Here is a 24,659-nt window from a genome sequence, read left to right on the forward strand (position 1 = left end):
AGATCACTCGATATAAATAAAGATCCATTCCGACCTCATGAAAATAATGAAGAGCTTCTTGGTACTGAAGTACCATATCTTAGTGCAATTGGTATACTAATGTATCTTTCTAACATTACAATGTCTGACATAACTTTTTCAGTTAATGTTTTAACAAGATATAGCTTTGCTCCTACAAGGAGATATTGGAATGGAATCAAACACATATTGTGATACATAAAAGGGACTATCGATATGGGATTATTTTATGGCAATGATTGCAGTCCCGATCTTGTTGGTTATGCCGATACTGGGTATTTATCTGACCCACACAAGGCTCGATCTCAAACAGGCTATGTGTTTACATATGGAGGCACTGCCATATCTTGGCGATCGAATAAGCAATCAATCGTGGCTACTTCATCTAATCATGCTGAGATAATTGCTATTCATGAAGCAAGTCGAGAATGTGTATGGTTGAGGTCTATAATATACCTTATTCGAGACAAATGTGATTTGAAGTGTGACAAACTACCCACAATTTTGTATGAAGACAATGCAGCATGCATAGTCCAATTGACGGGAGGATTCATAAAAGGGGATATGACAAAGCACATTTCACCAAAGTTATTTTTCATACATGATCTTTAAAAGAATGGTGATTTCAACGTGCAACAGATCTGTTTAAGTGATAATATGGCTGATTTGTTCACCAAATCTCTACCGACGTCAACCTCAAGAAACTAGTGTACAAGATTGGGATGCGAAGACTCAAGGATATGAATTGATGCTCTCATCATGAGGAGTTAATACGCGTTGTACTCTTTTTCCTGTACAAAGTTTTGTCCCACTGGGTTTTCCTTGCAAAATTTTTAACGAGGCAACCAAAAGGCGTATTTCTAAACATATGTACTCTTTTTCCTTCACTGGAATTTTTTTCCCATAGGGTTTTTTCCTAATAAGGTTTTAACGAGGCACATTATCTATGGACATCCAAGGGGTAGTGTTATAAGAAAAATCAAATTATGGTGGATGTCTACTCTTCCTTCATGATCTTCTCAAATGCTTAATGACATATTTCTATGCTTAACGACATATTCAATAACATATTTTTCTTCACTTTTCATGCCTATATAAAGGCCTTGAAATAGATAGAAAAATATACACAATTGAAGAAGAAATAAAAATCTCTCCTCTCTCTATATATATCTCTTAGCTTGTTTTTTCTTGTTCTATATTGTTACTTTGATTATATTTCATAACATACTTTATATATATATTGTATATTATATGCATATACTATACATATTTTATATACTTTTTGGCTAGCGGATGTAATCAATTTCGGCCAACCGACCAATTTTGTATTTTGTTCTTTAATGTAAGGCTAATATGCTAATTTGTACATATAATAATTAAAGGTGGAATAACACAACATAGAATCGAGGTATCCACTATAGAAATTAAAGTTCACATATAGTATTGGCAAACTCAAACATATAAGTAGCTTAAATTAACTACCAAAGTCCTGAAATAGTTACAACTATGATAAGTCTCACATACACATTAGAAACCATATCATATGATTAATTGTCTGTGACCATACATACCACAATAATTAATATTTATATAACATAAAACCATAATAATTAGTTCACTTTGAAATAGAAGGGACATGTGATTCCCAGGACCATACATCAGAAACACAGCTAACAGTATCACTCATGGCACCACCATTCCTGAAATTCCGGTTAAATGCATTGACATTTTCGACTCCGATCACCGGATTCTGGCCGGAAATTGCACTCCACGCGTCTTCTCCGGGCACAGTGATGGTCGGAGAGACATTATCGAGTCGACACAAATTATTGTTGTTAGTACCAAGTGGTTGAGGAGTGTTCAAGTAATTTTGAAGAAGATGACTTAAACTTGTTGACGTTAGTGAACCTCTAGCCACCATGTCCTCAGCCAACTTCACCTGCATCGCATAAAAATTTAGTATTAGAATCTGCACGATACGCAAATACTAACAAAAATTATCAGTCATGTTAAATTATGATTTGACTTGTTTAAGCATAATTTAAAATATCAAATGCGTCATGCAAGAGAATCACATAAATTGACCATTAGTCATGTCATTTTTCTCAAAGGCAAAACGGATTACTTTTAATAGTAATGGCGTAAAATGAATGGGTTGGATTAAATTTGACCGTGTTAAAATAGGTTGAGTCAATATACGAGTAAAGTCATCACCCGGCCACTCAAAATTTACTTGCATTAAACCAGGTCAACTTGGACTAAACAACGCGTTATAAATCCAACCCTCAAATCAAAATTATTTTTCATTTGTTTATTTTTCCTTTTATAATCTATTTAATTACCAATCAAACTAACAAAAACTTTTCCTTTCTATTTATTACATGACTATATCTAATCAATCATACTCAAAAAAATATTTGCTAAAAAAATTAGTATACTTTAATGTTCTTGATAAGTTTCCTTACAGGTCAATTTGGACTACAGTCAAACTTCTCTATAACAGCATCCCTATATATAACACTTAACTATAAAAGCCAAGCTTTTTCGGAACCAATTTTTATGTTATGTTATAATATATGTTCTCTATAACAGCACTTCGTTATAACATCCAAAAATATTCGACACAAACGAGACTGTTATAAAGAGGTTTGACTGTATATAGATAGTCCAAATTGGCCCGAACTAATATGTGAGCTAATTTGGGTTATACCAAAATTGACCCGCAAATGAATATATATCCAATCTAACTTGTTTAAACTTAGGCGATTCAAATAATTATATTTTCATGGGCAAAATTAAACCTCTATTTTGAGGAACCATTAAAAATATATTGAAATGGGAAACGGAGTGTAAGAAAAGGAAGAATAGTGGGTACAATACTTTGGCTCTTAATGCTTCCACATCTGATTTGAGCACTCTATTATTAGTCAAAGCATCTTTATATTGTTGAGTAGCATCTGCAAGCTGCTTGAACAATGATTCATTTTCACCTCGATACTGATCAACCTGATAAAATATGTACATAAAATACCTCAAAGAATTATAGAAAAAGGAGAACTTATAACAATTAACAAAATTTAAAGTATTTATATTATAATAAATGTAAGTGTAATCTTGGTACCGAGCCTATACTGCTAATTAGGATGAATGAGTGAACCATTAATATGATGCTAATTATGAATTGCTAGCATTATAACACCTTTCAATATATGACTAGTAAGTCAACTTTTTGACGGACTACTCTGTCTATATCCATTTTGTAAAAAACAAAAATCTACTCGTATTAGGCACTCAATGATATTTTTCTAATAACTATATATATTTTAAACAATTTTGAAGTTTTAATCGAAGAGGATCTAGTAACTACTAGTATCACTAGACTTCAGCTCAAAATGGTTGTAACAAGAAATTTCACTAGCATATAATGATTTCATAATTAATTCAATGACCATATATGTGATGATTATTGATCTAGATATAATTAGTCAAGATGTGAATTAATATATTAATATGAAGAGACAAACAAATTTATAGACAGATCTCTAATTTAATTACTTTTTCTTTAAATTTAAATACTTTTTTTTTTATAAACTCTTATAAAAGAAGTAATATTTATTTAAATACCTGATTTTCAAGATCTGCTAAATGTGCTTGCTTTCTTCTTCTCGAACGCCTTGCAGACTCCCTATTAGAGGCTTGCCTAAAAATTGAAATCACCATATCCAAATTATTAGCCAAAAATAAAACTCTATATAGAGACAAATAATTATTATTTTTAATTAAGCCAACGACAGTGACATTTTGGAGATCATTGATTTATTTGCCAAAACATGCCTTTTACTTCCAAGTCTTTATCCTACTTCAGGAATAATACATATCGTATTTGGAAGTACACGTGTACCATTATTATTATCATAATTAGATTAACATAATAAGATCAAATAAAAAAAGATGTCATTTATATAGAACAAAGGACCACTAGTTAAAGGAAAATGATTAGTTCTTCTTCTTTTTTTTTTCCACTCGAAATTGTTTGATATTCGTAATGGAGTGTTGACTACTTCAGATTTAATTTTTTTTCATTCAGAGAGTTCGAACCTGAGAACTCTGGTTAAGGGTGGATAAATGGCTAATTCTTATTTGTATTGTTAAAATTATTGTGTCTGCTGACATGAAAATTCAATAATTTTCCCATCTTTCCTTTTCTAAATTGTTATTACATTAGGTATGGTAAAGGAAAAAAAGAAAGGAAGACAATAAAAATTAAACTCACACTTATTGTCGTGAGACTTTTACTGATACCACTGAACTCATAATTTGTAGGTTAATTAATTGACACGACATATAATGTTTTTCAAGAAAAAAAGTTTCTGTGTTTTTATTAATTTTAATAAAATAACTCCACAGACAAGAAAGTTCAGAATTTACTAGTATAATATTTTTACTCTATGGTCGAAAAAATAAGATTCACCTTCTGGTGCGTTTAATATCCAATGGGTCAGTGCTTTGTTCACAGGGACCCACTTCAGCGTCCACGTCATCATCATCTGAATAGGACCCACTTGTAGCTCCCATAACTTGACTTTCCTTCATCTTTGGCATTATAGTTGGCGTTGGACTCCCAGCTGAGTATAGTATACAAATTCATATGCTAGAAACTTTAGAACTAAAGATAAATTTAAAAAACAAATTGTGTGTTTGGTGTGACGTGAAATAATTTTTGAAAAATAAATTATTTTCTAGAGAAATTTTCATTGTTTGGCTGCAGCCTGCAGAGGAAACTATCATTTTGAAAAATAATTTATAAAAGATTGATAATATTAGTAAATTGGATGGTGTTATAATAAAAAGTTTTGCTTTTAAAGATTGATAATAATGTGTATATATTGGTTAGATTAGTCATATGAAATCAAGAATTGAGATAGTTGCGAAGGAAAAAGATTGTCATCCAAAAGTGAAAGAAGTCATTTTCCTCATTTTTGTAAAGAAATAAGTATTCTTTTTGAAAAAAAATATTTTCTTGCAACGAACCAAACACTAGAAAATAAGTTATTTTGTTGAAAAAATGAACCTTTTTCGAAAGAATACTCAGTGTCATGACAAACACACAAATAATATTAAGGAATTAATAAAAAAGGTCAGCAAAGAAAAAATAAATAAATAAATAAGCGAAAAAAAGGCAAGGAAAATATATTTTAGAGGGTAAATTTGGATATAAATACCACATATTGAAGATTGTGAATCCACAGTTGCAGAAATGCTGGACTGCTTGGGAGTAAGGTTTGGAGACCAAAGGGGTTTGTCTGTCAGTGCACAATTTGAGAAACCATTTACCATCTCCTGCCACAGCAAGAAAAAAGACATAATCAATTGATTGTATTAAGTATGCAAAATAAAAAGAAGGGAAGAATTATTTTTTGCAATAGTATTATGCACTTGTTTTGTCCAATGCGTCACTACTAAAATATAACTTACAATTATTAAATAAAGTATAAATGCCAAAACAAAAATAATGGAGTACTGCTTATATCGCATCATCAAGAAAGCTATAGATTCAAAGAAAGAAAAAGGCTATAGATGTGTCTCTTTAGAACTTGAATGGCTATTTCGTTAATAAATTATGTAGCCCAACTTCCATTTGAAATGTATACAAAAAATTGTTTTGTTTTTATTATTATTGAGTAATTCAAAGGACCTTGGTGTGATTAAACTACTAAAAAGACTTCACGAATTTTTCCGATTCTACTTTTTATTTTTAAACTTCTAAAAGTGTTCCTAGGGAACTTTCAAATTCTCAACCAAGACTATACTTTAATTCATATACATCACTTTATTTATTATTTTATAGTTTTGTGTGAGGTACGAAAGAGATAGAGAAAGATATAATTATTTTCTTATTTTCTTGTTTTGTCTTTTTCGTGGTTTAGTTTTTGATGCTGTCATTCTCAATCTATACCTAATTTTGTTATAATACAAAGAACTAAGACAATCTCAAAATCTCATACTGCCTATACAACTTGATCAAAGGCCGAAATCAATCAACTTACCACTTAAAAAAAATATAATTGTACAATCAATTTCTTAAACTCAAGTTTTTGTCATATTCCAAAAATATTCCCCCGAAAGTTACACAGCAAACCGACCATTCACAGTAACGTGGAAATTCAGTACTTCAATTCACTTTAGTACTTTAGAAAGGCCCCTAAGCATTATTTAATTCATTAATTATGATAAAGTGGTAAATATTTTTTCTATTCTCGAGTATCTTTGTTAGGGAGTATTTTATTTATTTATGTGGAATTTTAACTTAATCGGACTCAGACACCTATTGAAAAACAAAAACAAACAAACTAAATTTACAACTTTTGAACGAACCGCATACATTATTTAATTCATTAATTTATTGCTTAAAAAGTCATATCCCATTTTTGCCTATTAAGCACCGTTGGAAATTGAAAGGAATAATTTGAAAATGTATTTTGAAAATAAACACAAAAAGGGACTAATATATAAGAAATAATTAAAATTTTCCTAAGCAACAAATAAATATAAAGTCACTATTACAAAAAATATATATATAAAGTCACAATTTTCCAAGGTTGAAATTTTAGTGAACATTTATGTCCTTATTACCGCTACTTTCTAAAAACTTTAATTTGATATTTTTTTGGCAGATCCCTAATAATTTTCTTATGAAATCCTCAATTATATATGTAAAGATAAGATCGTATGTATTAGTCTTTGGGGTAGCTGCCCAGTGATCAAGTTCATATCCAATTATCTACATGTCACTGTTAACCTAATATATATAAAAAGGGAAGTCCAATACATAAGTCATTTCACGTTCAAGGTCTAAGACTGCTTTCACGACTCGAACCGTGAACTATAAAACTTTATCGTTGCTTTACGGCTCACTTCATATGTGCATATATATATATATATATATATATATATATATATATATATTATAATATATACACACATATGTATATGTATACATATGTATATAGATATATAGATATATTTGCCCTTACCCTGCCCATAATCTTTTTTTATGTCTCAAATATTCTTTTCTAGAGTTATAGATAAACCTTTGGGGAGAAGTATTGGGGAGAGGTGATCAGGCAGGATATGGCGAGGCTTCAGATTTCCGAGGACATGACACTTGATAGGAAGATGTGGATGTCGAGTATTAGGGTTGTAGGCTAGGAGGCAGTTGAGTCGTGCCTTACTTCGTACCATTGTGGGACTAGCCATGTAGGGGTTTTGGCTAAGATAGCTAGTGGCAATGTTGTGACTTACTATTTCGCTTTTCAGTGCATGCCCTATTTACTAGTTATCGCTTTTGCTTTGCATCTTTCTTCTAGATTTCATGGTGTTCCTATTTTTCATATGATTGTTGTGGTGATACTAATATTTACTAATATTGTCTCCATTTGCTTTGCATCTTTCTTCTGGATTTCATGGTGTTCCTATTTATCATATGATTGTTGTTGTGATACTAATATTGCTCCCTTTTTGTCCTTTTGGTTTTTTATTTTTTATTTTTTATTTTTTTGAGCCGAGGGTCTTTCGGAAACAGCCTGAAGGAATAAGGGTAAGGTCTGCGTACACACTATACTTCCTAAACCCCATTAGTGGGATTTTACTGGGTTGTTGTTAGTTATAGATAAACTTATTTAGAAAAATGATTTTGCACCACCAATAATAAAGAGTCACGTTCCAAATAAAGATGGTCCCTTTTATATTTAATATTTCTAAACATAATAAAGTAGCTAGAGTCTATTATAAATAATAAACCACCAATTATACTTTATTTCACCCAATCAGATTCCAAATCTGTATAGCATCTTCTCTTTAAATATCAACCCACCCTCTTCATTATTCTTGTCCTCCTTCAAATAATAATCATCTCTTTCATTTCATTTCTCCTCCTTTTTAAAGTTCTATTTTCGTATTTGATAAAATAAAAAAAAAGATTCGCTAGCTTTCATTATGTTAAAAATAATAGTATGATCTTGTTTAGCAAATATTCTGATATACTGATTTTTTAACACCCCTAAAAATGTTCGTACACTATCAATATCCTAGAAATTCTAAATTAAAAGAAAAATAATTTTCCAAACAATCTTTTAGACAAATGTCACAAATTCGGGTAACATATAATCTCTATGTTAAAATATACTGATAGTAAAATTTCCTTTTTTGGTACTATCAATATTCAATACATATAAAAACATGAAAAGAAAATAAAGAAGACACCCCCATGTCCAAAATTTGAAAAAACACATACACACGCACTATAAATTTATTCAAGAAGATCAAGAGGGAAAGTTGCTAACCTGATTAAATGAAGGAGCAACTGAACAAATATCACCAAAAATATCAGCATGAACATTATTATTGTTATTGTCGTCATCATTAATATTATTATTATTGGTATTTTGATGATGATCACTGCCTCCAAAACCATCACCAGTTTTAAAGTACTCTTCAAAAGCCAATAAAGAAGGGCTTTTCTTCATGTCTCTAATATTTGCAAAGTTAGCCATTTTCTTCTCCATATAGCCAAAGGGGAGTTGAAGGAGTGAGAGAGATGAAAATATTAATTAGATACTTAGCAAGGAAGTAGTTTGGGTTTGGAGTGAGTGGGTGGGGAAAGAAAGAAAGAAAGGGGGGAAAATAAGAGTAGCTAAGTGAGTTATTATATAGAGAAGCCAAAGTAGGTTCCTGATGAAAGGAAAAGCCAAGAATCAATTCATTCACCAGATAAAGTTGTTTTGTTTAGTCTTGAATTACTTTTATATCCTTGGTAGGAGCTATATCTACGATATTACCCTTTTTTATGATTTAAAATTGTTGATTAATGTCAACTTTTTAAAAAAATAATGGAGTACTCCATCTATGTGCGTTTTGTATCTTATGAGAGCTTCTCACAATCGGTTTCAAACTCGAATAAAGGATGAGAATTACATCCTAAACTTGGAGCTAACCTGATTGTTTGGTTCGAGGTTTAGGGACGGAGCTAGAAGTTTTGTTACGGGTTCGATCGAATCTACTATTTTTTTTTAAAATAATATATTTATATTAAAATTTTATTAAATATGTAAAATATTAAATTTAGAACTCAGACAATAGCTAGCACTTGCGGTCGTCATTCAAAACTTCAGAATACAGAAAGTTGAAATACTGACTACGCCTCTATCGAGGTTGGTAGGGCCAAGCAATGGAATGATATGATAACTGTAGGATTGATCAAACGAGGTCGAAATAGTTAAGGAAAGACCATAGGCGGTCTAACATATACAAGAAACTTTAGATATTTATCACTGGTCGGAAGGTGGCGAAGTTACATTTTTATTAAGTGGATTCAAAATCTATATGAGAAGCAAATATGCGAAAAGCTCTTGGATTGAGTCAAGCAGCTTCAACAATTAATATATTTTTATATAAAAAAAATTAACTTTGTATAAACATTATAGTTATCCGACCAAGGAGATTCAGATGAACCCTCATATTTGAGCTCTCAAGTTTTAGTGTGAATCAAGTGATGAGCAGTTAGTGTTTTGGAATTTATAATGGGTTTATGAACCAATATATGAATCCCAATTGTATGAATTGTTCAATATAATTAATATATTTCTTTACTTATTGGTGAAAATTAATTTTGCATTCAAGAATAAATTAATTATTCTGTCGAACTAGGGCAGATCAATGATATGAATTATATGTTGGTTCCATAGATCAATGATATGAATTATATGTTGGTTCCAATAATCTATGATGTTTTGCTTCATCTTTGCTTGTTAAATTAATGTATGATTTCGAATTGCAAATTTATGATCCAAACTAATTTTGGTTGCATAATCGAACGTGCTTTATGAATGCTAATTTATAATTAGTCTACTTTCTAAGATTGGCGATGTATAATAACAAAGCCAAATTATGCTTTTGTGTAAGTCATATGTTTAACAACTAAAATCGGTGGGGAAGTCAAGATTTTAATTAAGAGGATTTGAAAATATAAAAAATAAATATATAAACTCAGTAGGTTATAATACATAATTAGAACAAAAATATAAGCTAAGTTAACGAGATATGAGATCTTATGAGTTAAAATTACAATGCAAGTCCCTTGAGTAAATGAGATATGAATAATAAAATATATGTCATAAAGTTTTGTGTTAAAGTAACATAAAGGTGATTTAAGACGGGTGTTACTTATGTAGACGTTATTGGATTCCATTGAACATGTTTCTAAAGATAGCATGTTTCTAAACTGATATTTAAAAGTTGTGTTTAAGAAATTAAGTTAAGATTGCATTATTTATGTGTATTTTTAATTATTATGAGTTATTTGAATTTCGAGTAGTGATTCACCTGATGAGGTAAGCTCGTCAAGTGTCGGCCATGGCTACTAGTTAATTTGGATCATGACAATATCTGATGTGAGAGGTTGGGGCCAAGGTAGAAGTCGAGTTTGGTGCTTTTGCTCGACAGAATATTTTATATTAAGACATTATTAAATATATACAAATATTAAAGTCGTCCTTCTAAAATTTATTTGCTCCCCAACATTTTGAGATACTCTCCTTTAAAATACAGAGTTAGTTTGAATTTTTATTTTATTTTATAAAGCTGTATTTTATTTAGTCATTGTCATTGTACTTGCAACGCACTTGCATGTAATTCGCACTAAAGTGGCTACCACACCAAAACCAAAGTATCCCTACCACCAAGTAAAAAAGGGCCAAAAGGAAATCACGTGAACGAGGCCATAATATTTATGAGTTACTAAAATAATTTCAAGTTAATATAATATAATAATTGAATTTACAGTCTAATATTTATAAATATTTAATATATATATATATAAGGTATAAGCAAAAACTATTGAGTTCTAGTAAACTCGTATCCGTCCCTATATGACATATGGTAATTCAAACTTATCCGTATCTAATATTTATCCTAAATTATATTTATTTATTGTAAAATATTGAACGTGTATAAATTATACCTTACAAGAACGTGCAGATGCTTACGTCCAAAAAAAAAGAGGGGGGAGGGGGGGGAGGGGGGGAGAAAGGTCATATGTGCATATAGTAAAAGGTTATAAAGGTTAGTTTTAAGGAAATATCAAATAAAAATTCCCACTTTTCCAACTCGAGCTTTTAATGTTATCATTGTAACCGATGTTATATACTAATATTTGTACTGCGGATAAGGTGGGATAAGCAGAGACGGATCCAGGATTTGAAGGTGGCGGGTGTCACAAATTTTTTTAATGTACACCTTAAAATAATTAATATAGAGTTTGTTCGGAACGTTTGTCCGATTTATTTATTTATTAGTTTATTCATGTAATTAATAGACATTTTTTATTTAAAATTATAAAATTACATCTCTTTCCTAGAATATACTTGTGAGATTTCACTAGGTATGTTGTTGTACAAAAATTACATCTCAGACATCAAGAAGCAAATATAATTAGCATTTTAAAGAAGGAATCATACCTTTATTATTAACAATACAAGTAAAATCAATATTGTTTTACTAGGAAACTACTTCTTTTTTTGTATGCTAAAAGTAAATTTGAACAAGTAAAATAACATCTTTAATAAGGGAATTCTACCAATCAGAATAAGAAAAATAAAAAATATCTTCAATAGATAAATTATACACCATAAGTAAATGCAGAATTAGATAAACTACAAGATCCCAAAAATTAAAATAAAAAATCTCATATTTTTCTAAGCAATACTTACGAAATATTCATCATAATTTAATAGTAAAGACAATTAAATTGTATTTAACAGTCATAGAATAACACAAATTTTTATGTTATAATAAAAAAAATTATAAAAATTAAATCTGATCTCAATCCAAAATTTCTAATAATACCCAAGTTTTTTGATTTTTCAAAAAAAAAATTAACATATTTGAATTAAGTGAAATTATTATTTTACGGTATTTTAAATATAGGAGGCTCTTTTTTGAGTGTCTTTGCAAAAGATCATAGATAAAATGAATAGAGGAAAACATATAAAAAATAATAAACGACAAATATGAAATTGGGAGGTAGCCAAAAAGGAAAATGACTGGGACAAAGGAAATAAAAAGCACAACAAAAAAAGGAAAGTTAGACAAGGTTCAAGATAAATTCGAATTTGAATTTTGCACACGAGAAACGCTTTCACAAAGGTCTACCAGCCATGACACCTTTGTCTAGTTTGTGATTGGGGGTGGCAAGATCAAATATTTAACCTAGTTTAAGAAAATTTCTACATAAATATATGATAATTTTATCAATCTAGCGGGTGACGTACCACCCCCACCCTAAAGGGTGGATCCGCCCCTAGGGATAAGGTGTGAGATTAAATTTTTACCATGTTTGGTTGGCGATCACCAACTAAATATGGTATAAATTTAATCCCAATTTTAATACTGGATATCCCACCTTATCCCATCAAACTTGATATTATATTATTCCACCTTCTATATGAGATAAATTAATTCCATGATTATAATCCTGGGATAATTTAGTCTGCATACCAAACGACCCCTTATGTATATCGATGTGAACATCATGTATGTCCCATTCATTCTACAATTTTAACAAAGAATTTCACCTTCTTACGTAAGGGAAGACTCCAAAAGTAGTTTTACTTTTAATTAGTACTAATTTTAGCTTAATTGATTTTATTTGGTGCTAGAATTAATTAATGAACAACAGAGAAACTAGCGGTTGTTTCACAATAGTATCTTTTTTTAATATATTATTTAACGAGTAGTAACGAAGTTATATGGTCATGTAAATCAACAAATTAATAAAATGAAATAAATCAAATTATTATACATTTACTGAGAAAATCGAAGGAGGTAAAGTTGTTCCTCTGTGACGTGTAGGTTATCGATTCGAATTCTGAAAACAGTTACTTATTTACATTAGGATGAATTATCTATATCACACCCCTTGAGTGCGAATCTTCCCAACACCCTATGCAAAATATTTTGTGCACTGTGCTATTTTTTTTGGGAGGGGGGGGGGCATCGGCGGGGCGGGGGAGGAGGGATGGAAATATGAGTAGTTTCAACTTTCAATCATGACTCTTTAGAGAGGTACCACATAACTTGTAAAAGATTATCATTCATATTTCTTAGTAAACCTATCTCACCATCAAGGTCGTGTTTGAGGCCTAAGTATGAATATAATCTTGACAGAGAGCACTTCCTCTTTTAACGGGCTACTTGGCAAGAATCTGAGTTAATTAAAATTCAATACAGGTACCGAACACCATGTGAGAAATTAAAAGAAAATTTTATCTCAGAAGAGAACATCTTGTTAACTTAGATTAAGCCCCCGTTTGGCCATAGATTTTGGCTTCATTTTTTAAAAACAATTCGAAAACATAGTTTGCTTATGAAATATGATCATGTTTTTGAAAAAAAAAAATCAAAAAATTTTAAGTTCCCAAAAACTAGTTTAGGATAGTTTTTGCTGAAATTTTTTCTTCCACTCACAAAACTTTTACTTTTCTTCAAATAAAATGCATGTCCAAACACAACGACTTCAAGTTTTAAAAAATATTTTTTAATATAACTTCAAAAATTCTTTTTTCAAGTTTCAATCAAATCTATGTCCAAATGCTAGTTAAGTCTCTAATTGACACCTACATTAAAGAAGAATTAAAAGAGAGTAACATCAAGTGATGAAAATCAATTTTTTGTGTAAAAGATTCTTCCATTGCGTTTGTTGCATATGAAAAAGGTATTAAAATCCAAATTTAATATCTTATTTATTTTGTCAATATACTCGTTTAATTTCTAGGTAAATCGATAAAATTATTAATGTATTTATCATAAAGTTAAACTTTTGTAATTTGAAATTGCATGAGAAAACATATAGATGAAAACTTTTGAGTTCAATCTATTCTCTAATATTATTTGATGTCTTGTATTCGTATTGAAGTTCGAACTAATTCAATTTGTGTTAATTCATTAAAAAAGAAAATGCTTCCTACAATTTTTTTTTTAATTCGCGCGACTTGAACCCAAATCCTCAGTCATTATATGTTGTTTACTCTCTCTTTTCTGCCTTTTCCTTCTCTATATTTCATAGTCCCACTAAATCGAAAATAAGAAAAAGGAAAAAAGAAACAACAAAAATTAAAGACGAAAGAAAAAGCAACTTATGATTTTCATTTCCTACACGTTGGGATCGACTGCGGTTTTGACTGTCAAGTTTCTTAATCCTTAAGTTTTAAAAAAGCATCTTTTCGATAATGATTCCCAACTCGTTGTTCTATCTTAATTTTTATTTTATTTTGCGAAAGCTCATAATTTTTAAATGCATGACTGATAGGACCTCATTTATATACCATCAAATGCGTTATTTGTTTTTATACTTTTCATGGAATTGGACAAACGAATAGACCTTGTTGGTGTTCTTCAAATACTTATCTAATTGATAATTCTGTATAAGAGTTTACCAAAATATAATTTGTTAAATTTTTTGAAAATAATTCCGAAAAAGTTAAATTTATAAATAATTCTTTCAGAAGTAGATTATGACTTTTTTTTTCAATTAAAGAAATGTAAGATAAAACAACTCCCAATCATTTTTCTGAAAATAAACAACTTATCATCAAAGTTATAATCTAATGATACCGTGAGTTTCTATCATATAGGTATGTATTTGATTCTCAATTGTTCATATTCTCCCTTTTCCTCTTCCCCTATGTAATTGAAAAAAAAATATTACTAAAACAAATGCTAATAACTTGTTAATTATGTACAACTTTATCGAACTAAAATGGTTTTTCTTCCAAAAAAAAAAAAGAGAAAAGTTTAGAGCTATATTTTTCATTTTGTGAATTAATATCAACAACTAACTAAATTTTAGGCTTCAAAATAGTAAAAAGAAGAACGTGTAGATCAAGTTCCTGCAAACTTTAAAGAGAATATACTTGTTGCCTCCCGAGGAATATATGTTCGGTGAAAGATTCTAACAAAACGTACACAAATCCCAAGGCAGATCTATAATGTAATTAATTAATGAATTCACATCAATTCAATAGTTTTTTTTTTTTTAGAAACTTTGTATATATTTTATAAGAAATTTTCAAATATAACAACAATAGCATATTTGAGAAGCTAATATATACGCAAGTATTAGTTCTTACTCTTACCTTGTGCGGATAAAGATGTTGTTTACAAGAAATCCTCGAATTATTTGTACAAGAGGATATTAAAAAGTTTTCAAATATTCATAAATATTTAAACGGAAATTCAATTACCTCATAAGCTTTAAATGCTATATTGGTATGCAATTCTTTTTCTTTTTTGTTGCATGTTCTCAAACAAAACGAAAAATTTATTAGAGTCTATCAATCTTGGAGAGTGATATCAAGAGGTAAATATGCAAATAGGACAAACATTTGAGGGCTTTTTCGGAAACAAGTGGACCTAAGCAATGTAGTTTGATTGGGACTTGCACTGACCCTTAAAAAGGCTGCTATAGATCCAAAGATTGTACTTAAAAGTTGAATGTCGTGTTGAATAAAGATTGTTCAATTAAAAATAGAAATAATTAATATTTTCCACCTACAATTTTTAAAAAACAGTAAGAATTTATTAAAAATTAAAAGATTAATATTTCGTAGTGGAGGAAGTAACAACTATAATTTTAATTACCAAAAAAGTATAAATTATTGGAAAAATTTCGCATAAGAACAACTCGACTCCCTACTTTTTAATTTTATAGCCCATATTTTAATTTACAATCAATTAGCCCAAAAATAATAGGCTAAGAGACGGCCCCTTGAAGCATATGTAGAAGATGTGAGAAGAAGAGAAAGTGAAAGCAATGGTTGTGAGAACACAGATTTAACTCCATAACTTTTAGAAGCAATGTTTGTAAGAACACATATTTTGAATTTGCTAGTGTTTTTAAAATATGTACAATATGGGCTAGGTCGGATAAAACTTTAAAATATGGGTCATTTTTTGTTATGGTGTAAAGTCATGTGTATTTTCTTGTAATTCTTTCTAAATTATTATTTCAGTTAACTGATATTGTAAATTTATGTATAAAATAAAGTTTTCAACTAATGTGGCATATCAAAATTTAAAAAAGAATAATGTTGATATAAGAACTTTAATTTTTCAAAAAGTAATTTTATCAGCTAACTCGATTAAGTTTAATATTGTAGTCTTATTTTATACTACTAATTTGAAGATTAAATAACTAAAGGAAGTAATTATTAAAAAAAGATTTGTTGAAATAACTTTATGTGCTTTATAAAGTATCCCATTTTTTACTTTGTTTAAACAAGTGGTTTCTCTTTCTTTTTCTATCTTTATATGGCTTTAATGCTTTTGACATAGCTTGTAAGTACCTAACCTTTCTAGATGTAGTATTCAACTATTGGCTCTTTGATGAAAACATTTGGGTCCAAAAAAGTAAACATGGAAAGTTTGATGGCTTAACACCTCTTTTCTTTTTCTTTCTATTACTCCAAAATAGACTGTATTTGGTAATAGAAAATGGAAAGCTGAAGGAGAAAGTGAATGAAAGTTACTTTCTCTCTTTTGTTTGGTATGAGAAGTGGGAACCAACCCATTTTATTTATTATGTATACGATTCAACGTGCCAACTACTAAACGACTTACTGAAAATATAAGACAAATCAATTAGAAAAATCACAAATTTTTTCGATCTTCAAGGATGCCCTCAACATCGAGGAACATGTACTAGGGTGTCCTCTTCTATAAGTGTTTTTGGCCATGAAAATTTTAGATTTCATTTGAAGTTGAATCAGAATTTTTTAGAAATTTGAAAAACTCAAAAAACTTATTTTTCAAAATTTCACTTATCACTCACAAAAATTAAAAAATCAGCTCCAAATTGTATTCATGTCCAAACAAAACTCTAATATTCAAATACAATTTTCACTTGAATTTTTTTTTACTTTTTTTCGGAATTTCACAATTCTTATGTCCAAACGTCCACTTAGTTTCTGTTTCTTTTTTTCCTCAAGTGATGCTAATGATTTTGCTTTGTTTTTGGGAAATTTATTGTTGGAGTTATGACTCAACTAGTCTTTAACATAAGGGTGGCAAGTGGGCCGGTCCAGGTCCGGGACCGGTCCGGGACCGCGGGTCAAACGGGATAAACGGGCCAGGACCGTTTGGTCCGATTTTAGTGGGCCTGGGCCGGTCCTATGATTTGGGCCCGCCAGGCCCGTGACCATTTAGTCCGCCAGGGACAGGTTTCTTAGCGGGCCAAACGGTCCCAACGGCTATATATTTTTTTTTTTTAAAAATTATTTTTTTTAAAATATAGCCATTGGCCTGTCAAAAATAGCCTATAAAAAAGTCATTTAACCCCCCAAACTTTGTTTTAACCCCAAACGTTTTATACATTTAATATATATACTATACTATACTATATATACATCTTATATATAGTATTTAAGATGTATATATAACTTATCGAATATAACTTATTATATATAAGTAATAAGCTATATTCGATAAGCTATATATACATCTTAAATACTATATATAAGATGTATATATAGTATAGTATAGTATATATATTAAATGTATAATATATATATATATATATATATATATATATATATATATATATATATATATATATTCGATATTAAATATTGAATATTAAAATTTAGGTCACAATTCTATAATAAAATTTACAGAGCATTGTCTTAGATATTCTTTTTAACATCCTTTTGTATCTAATATCTATTTAATTTTTTTTTATTTAAAAAATATGTTGGACCCACTTAGCCCACTTAACCTGTTTAGCCCGCGGGCCGGGACCGTTTTGCCCGGGACCAAACGGTCCCGGTCCCGAGCCGGTCCCTACAAAAAATTCGTTTAGCTCGGTACTGTTTGGCCCGTTTAATTTGGGACCGGCACGGGAGCGTTTAGGTCCGGGACCGGCCTATTTGCTAGCCCTACCTTAACATGTTATATGCAAGAATAAACTAAGAGATATTTAGAAGAGATCTTCAACTTGTTGATGCTTAAACTTCTGTCATACATATAGATAAGGGTGGCAAGTGGGCCGGTCCAGGCCCGGGACCGCGGGACCAAACGGGCTAGGACCGTTTGGCTCGATTTTAGTGGGCCTCAGCCGATCTCGTGGGCCGGTCCTATGATTTGGGCCTGCCAAGTCCGGGACCATTTAGCCCGCCAGGGACTGGACCGGTCTCTTAGCGGGCCAAACGGTCCCAACGACTATATATATATTTTTATAAATATAGCCGTTGGCTATTTATAAAAAAGTCATTTAATCCCCCCAACTTTGTTTTAACCCCAAACGTTTTATACATTTAATATATATACTATACTATACTATATATACATCTTATATACTAATACATCTTATATATAGTATATAAGATGTATATATAGCTTATCGAATATAGCTTTTGTATATATATATAGCTTTTATATATAATTATACATTTAATATATATACTATACTATACTATATATACATCTTATATATTCGATATTGAATATTATACTATACTATATATACATCTTATATATAGTATATAAGATGTATATATAGCTTATCGAGTATAACTTATTACTTATATCGAATATATATAAATATATGATACATTTTATATACTATATATACATCTTATATATAGTATATAAGATGTATATATAGCTTATCGAATATAGCTTATTACTTATATATATATATATATATTCGATATTAAATATTAAATATTAAAATTTAGGTCACAATTCTATAATAAAATTTACAAAGCAGTCTTAGATATTTTTTCAACATCCTTTTGTCTCTAATATCTATTTAATTTTTTTTTTTTAAAAAAAATATATGTTGGACCCACTTAGCTCACTTATCCCGTTTAGCCCGCGGGCTGGGACCGTTTAGCCCGGGATCAAATGGTCCCGGTCCCGAGCCGGTCCCTACAAAAAGCTCGTTTAGCCCGGGACCGTTTGGACCGACTCACTTGCCGGCCCTACATATAGATAACAATGGATTTTTTGGTTTGATGAATAAATGAAATTAATCTTGTCGTAAAATTCTGATTTACTTATACTACATTTTCTTTCCAAGATAAAACTATATATAACTAATATAATCTCTATCACCATCCAAACACTGTATTGCTAACAAGGGGTACAAATTATGTTATAAAAATTAGTATGTATTATTTTATATCGGACATATGTAAAAGGAGTTGTATAGTAACAAGACGTGTATAAAAGTATCTATAGATCAAAGTTCCTTTAAATTAAGCAATCCTATTGTTTACCCGAAAAACGAATAGAGTTGAATTTATAGGTAGTTCTAAGGATACATGATATAATTTGATACAAATTGGGAAAGATATGTAAATGAATATCGAAATTAGTTATAAAAGAAATGGATGCAAACCGAATGAACGAGTTAGCCTAAGCCTTCAAATTTTATCACTTCCAAATTGAGTGAATAACGATTGGTGGAAGAAACAATATGACTAAATATCAAAAGCCAAAAAAGGATAGTATTTTCTCTCTTTTCTATATATCTCATAATGAATGTGTGTTCTACAAATGATAACAACTCTTAATATAGTGAGAGAATCCCATTTTGAATATAATTAAAAATATATAGTAGGGATCCCATGATAGATTAATTAATTAGATTTTTCTTGATTCAAGCCGTGATTTCCGCCGAGATTTTCCCCCCAATTGCGGCTATAACGCCTTTTTTGTTTCTTAGCTCGATCTTGGCCGATCTCAATCTTGATCGGTTTCTGGGTCTCAAACTCGATCTTGACCGATCTCGATATTGATCGGTCTCTGGGGATCGAGCTCGATCTTGTCTGGTCTCGATATTGATCGGTCTCTGGGGCTCGAGCTCGACAACCTAACTTCGCATCATGGCTCGATATTACAATGATGAATCTTGGACCATCATATTCCAATCTCGATTAATCATAAGAAGGACAGACTCGATTTTGACCGTATACAAATAGTCCCCTCGTTTCTCGGAAAGAAGATGACGAGAAACGATATGAATTTCCGAACTTCGACTTGGTGGATGATGACGTCAGCAACGAGCTCGATTATGACGTATGTTACAACGTCCCGTCGGTCTAGTTACCAAATTATTAAATGTCTGTCAGTCGTTTGTCATCCACTACGGGCTCTGAACCGTCATTACCAGGCAATAAATATTCAAACTCTCATCCTCATTCAAACTATTCACTCAAAAGCTTCTTCTATATTCTTGCATCTTCTTCAGAAAATCCCTCTACTTCATACACTTTACATCGCATACAACATTGTCTTTTCCTTTTTTCAATAATGGTGAAAACCTCCAAAATGGTGCCGCAAAAAGAGGCTGCCTCTTCATCACGACCTGCCGGCGGCGAGGATGCGGCGGAGCCTCGCCCCAAGGAGTTCGTTCCGGTAGGGTGCTCAATTGTCATCGATTTTAAGGTTGAAAAACTTTCTTCGGTACCGGGCTGATGTGAGCCGATCTCGAGGTACCAGTGTTCAATCACGGAGAAAATTCTCGATAAAGTAAAACAAGAATGCAAAAGGGGCGACAAGCACGTGGTAGTCCCATCGCCTGAGGAATCAATTACTACCCACGTGGAAAAGTTCTTAAGCGTTTATAGTTATCCATTCACGTTGGGCCCGTTAGATCCTGTCATCATCACCTTTTGCAAAAGGTATGATGTGACCCTTGGCCAGATCCACCCTTCTTTTGGAGAATAGTGATTCTCCTCCGATTCTTCTCAAGCAAAATCGAGAGGTGTTCTTTCACCCTCAATCACCTTATGCGCCTTTATAGAGGAGGATTAATCAAGCTTGCTCGCCGAGCCACCAAAGCGCCGTTCTCGAGTATAGAGGAGACTCGTGATCGAGGTTGGATGGGCCGATTTGTTTGAGTCAAAACCTCGGACCTGATCCCTACCGATGACATGCCGTTTTCTGAGAAATGGAATATCAACCGTGAGTACTTATTTCCCTTCGAGCGTTTTAATTTGTGACTGCCTTTCATTTTCTTGATCCACTTTTTCTTTCCTGTTCCAGTTGTGGCTCGGATTCCAGAACCGATTACGGACCTTAAACAATGGGTTGAAGGTCTGGTGCCGCAGAGACCGTACTCCGAGCGCTTGGGTGAAACTATCAAAGGGTCAATGGGAGGCCCGTAGTCATAGTAAGTTTCTTTCTTAGTTTGTTTGTCGTTCGATCTTCTTCACTTGCTTATCCCATTTTTTCCTTTGTAGGACTTGGGAAGGATATTGCCATGTGGCCTCTATCTGGTGATGAAGAGGTCCCTGCCCCGAAGCAGGTTAAAATAAAGAAGAAAAAAGATGCACCGAGTTCCCCGGTATCGGAAAAGCAAAAATCGACGAAGTGAACTCGCAAGCCCAAGGGGGGCTCCGATATCATGCCTTTGGACTCGATCCGCCGATTAAGGTATGAGCCCAAAGAAGGAGAAGAGGAATTAGCCCGTGTACGGGCTAATGTTGTGATACAAAAATCCTCCGAATCGGCGGAGGTAGATAAGGAAGCTTTGGCCATAATTCCTGAACAAGGAAAAATCGAGACTATTCCGTCTCGAGCTGAGATGGTTGAAGGAGAGATCGAGGGCAAGACTTCTCGGGCAACAGAGGATATTTCGAAGGACGAGCTCGGGATAGTAGATATTACTGGATCCCCTCAATTTTCGGATGCTATGATCCGTGAGGCCAGTATGTTGGAAGGTCGATCTTACAAGGGCATTCAGGAGTCGATCGATATCCATGGCTTTTTGGAAGGGCTCGAGTCCTCTACTTCGGAGGATATTACCGAGTTCAGTGGATTACTGGTACCGAAGAAAACATCATGGTCGGGTGTTGTCGAATCTTCATCGGGCCCAAAATTGGTGGATCGATTCCCGACCCCGAGTGTTGATCCCGATCGCAGGCGGAAAATAGTGCTCTCCATCTTGGAGGATACCCGAGTTTTCTCTACCCCCGTGGGGATTTCTAGTTACCTTCGATCTTTGGTGACCGAAGAGGGTCAAACCGTGATGAATGCGGTAGGACCCGACTGCCTTTTCAACGAGGCCCAACATGCTTTGAATCGGGTAACTTCGATGGCATCTATGTTGTTTATTTTACACTTAGAGTTGTAGATAATTCTAATATTTTTCCCATGTTTGTAGGCTTTGGTGTTGCATCACGAGGCTTTCCTCCGAATCTGAGAGGAGCATGAGGCCGAGGTTCGGAACCTCACTGTGAAGAATGACTCCTACAAACTTCTTAGTGAGACACTTCGAGCAGATTTAGCAGTAGCTTGGGATGAGCACGAGGAGATAACTGAGTAGGTATTTCGAATTCTTCACGATAGTAAAGATGAATTGGAGATAACCACTAACGATCTGATTCTGCAGGTTCGGCAGAGGCTTGAACAGATCGGATGACTCAATTTGCAGGTAGATGAGCTAATGGCCGAGGAGGAAAAATTCAAAAAGAATATGGATATCCTCGCCTCGAAAAAGGAGGCCGTTCAAGCGCAATTGGAGTTGGCTGAGGCCCAGCTTCGGGCTGCCAAAAAAAATGCCTTGGTGCAGATCGAGAGGGTTAAAGAGCTTCAGCATCAATTAGATTTGGCCACTTCCGATACGGCAAACTTGGCTAATGAACTCGAAGTGGCCAGATCTGAAGTGGCTGTAGCCATATCTGAAGTGGCTATAGCCAGATTTGAGGTGACCGGGGCTAATAAAAGAGTTGATGCTAAAGTGGCCCAGTTCAAGATCGATGTTAAGGTCAACCAGGCCAAGGCCAAGAGCATGGTCGAACATGCTAAATAGCAGGCTCGGAAGTGAAGCTCTCGAGGGGGTCAGTGCTCAGGGCTTCGATGTTGAGGCCGAAATTAAAAATGCCAAGGCGGAGGAAACCAGGGCTCGAATGTTGGCCTTCCTTGAGGAAGACTCCGATAGCTCGAGCGAATCTGAAGACGGAGAAAATCCTGAGAACGCGGCCTCCAATGAAGACCAAGCCACTTAGGATATTAAGTTTCTTGTTTTTCTTTTGTATTTATTCTGAGGCCGATTTGGCCTTTTGTAAAAACCTTTGAATATAAACATAAGGCTTTTCTTGCCTTTTTGGTTTTTGTGTTTTTTCTTTGCTTTTATGTACTTTACAAAGGTCGAAAATGCCTTAGCATAAACTTGTGTTCGAGGGTTCGGGAGAACTTTGCCTTTATTTCCCTTCTGCCTTATAAATTTATGAAGTTGTATTCTAAGGATCGAGATTCAGACAATATGATTGAAACTGAACCAGTGTAGCCCTTAGGTCTTACGATTGAGTGAGTAGTTGCTCTAACTCGAAGTAAGGTAACCCTTAGGTTTTTTAGTTGAGCGATGATGATCTCTCGAACTCAAAGCAAAAAACAACCCTTAGGCTTTTATAAAAAAGATTTTTTATGGCTTTGTCACCTTTTCGACTTTTATTTGCAAAACTTGTAATGCCTTAGCATAAAATATGAAATTGTTCGAGAGTTCGAACAATTTTATACTCATTAGAGTTTTCGAGTCTTGATATTATCGAAGCCTTTTATGATTTTGCCCGGGGTAGCCTTTTTAACCGGTTTATGAGAGGATTCAAAGGCGTGTTTTGTTATAGAATTTGGACGTCTCCGACTTGTGTTAATTCGGTCGTAGCCTTTTTGGTTCGAGATTTTCCCCTTGGGCTTACTTTCCCATTTTACTTCGAGCTTACCCGAAGTGTCAGTCCCCGGGTGGGATGGCCGTGGCCTATAAAATTGAGGGTTGCCTAAAAGGTCTTACGATCCAAGAGTTTATAAAATTCGATCTCGTTTATTTTTCGGACGGTAGTCCCCGATTCTGGGGGTAATTATCCGAACTCCGGTCATGGTCGGCCTTTAAGCTTATTTACATAATAGACCGAGAAACTATTTATGAGATATTGATAAAGAAGAATATTTCTATTTATAAATCATTATACATACATACATGTTTTGTGTCAGGGCTCGAGTAAACTACGCGGGCATGGTTCGTTTGACCGTTTGGCCCTTATAAAATTTTTCTATCGAGACCCTGCTGCCATGAAGTAACTTCCTCGCATCAAACTTGATATTCAAGGGCAATGCCCCCAGTATTCGAGGCTGATTGTAAAGAGGCCTAGGATACTGTTGAATTGTTCTAAGTTAGCACGATCAATGGTTGCCTCATTAAAAACCTCACCGGAAAACCCATTTAGGACAAAATCGATCTAAGAGAAAAAGAGTGCAACGCGTGCTTTCAAACCTAAAGGTTTCGTTTTGAAGAATCCATCGCTATTTCTGGTCGAACACTTGCAAGGTTTAGTTTTAAAATATAAATGAAAATGGGAGGGGCCGTACCTTAGCAGTAGTATTGTTTTAGGTGCGATACGTTCCAATTGCTAGGTAGTTGTTTGAAGTTTATCATGCCGAGATTGTAAGATCCTTTTTCGATGATTTCGAGAACCTGATACGGTCCTTCCCAGTTCGGAAATAGTTTCCCTTCATTCAGATTTCGGGTGTTGAGGGTGACTTTTCTTAGCACCAAGTCCCCGATGTTAAAATGTCGAATATTGGTTCTT

At 32.8% G+C, this 24,659-nt stretch overlaps 2 protein-coding genes across 2 annotated transcripts; one reads left to right on the forward strand and one right to left on the reverse strand.

Annotated features, from left to right (window-relative positions):
* Positions 1 to 1,461: 1,461 nt before the first annotated feature.
* On the reverse strand, positions 1,462 to 8,706 carry LOC104087307 (bZIP transcription factor RISBZ4). Its single transcript, XM_009591725.4, has 6 exons — positions 8,361 to 8,706; positions 5,241 to 5,358; positions 4,490 to 4,643; positions 3,643 to 3,718; positions 2,899 to 3,024; positions 1,462 to 1,957 (listed from the first exon to the last, which is right to left on the reverse strand). Exons 1-6 carry the CDS (start codon positions 8,580 to 8,582, stop codon positions 1,634 to 1,636), a joined length of 1,020 nt encoding a protein of 339 aa, XP_009590020.1. The 5' UTR covers positions 8,583 to 8,706; the 3' UTR covers positions 1,462 to 1,633.
* Positions 8,707 to 21,478: 12,772 nt separating this feature from the next.
* Positions 21,479 to 22,885, forward strand: LOC138902327 (filament-like plant protein 1). The gene is made up of 2 exons (XM_070190177.1): positions 21,479 to 21,898; positions 22,508 to 22,885. Exons 1-2 carry the CDS (start codon positions 21,479 to 21,481, stop codon positions 22,883 to 22,885), a joined length of 798 nt encoding a protein of 265 aa, XP_070046278.1.
* Positions 22,886 to 24,659: the final 1,774 nt, after the last annotated feature.

Source organism: Nicotiana tomentosiformis, chromosome 12, assembly GCF_000390325.3.
Source record: "Nicotiana tomentosiformis chromosome 12, ASM39032v3, whole genome shotgun sequence".
In the NCBI taxonomy this organism is placed as follows: Eukaryota; Viridiplantae; Streptophyta; class Magnoliopsida; order Solanales; family Solanaceae; genus Nicotiana; species Nicotiana tomentosiformis.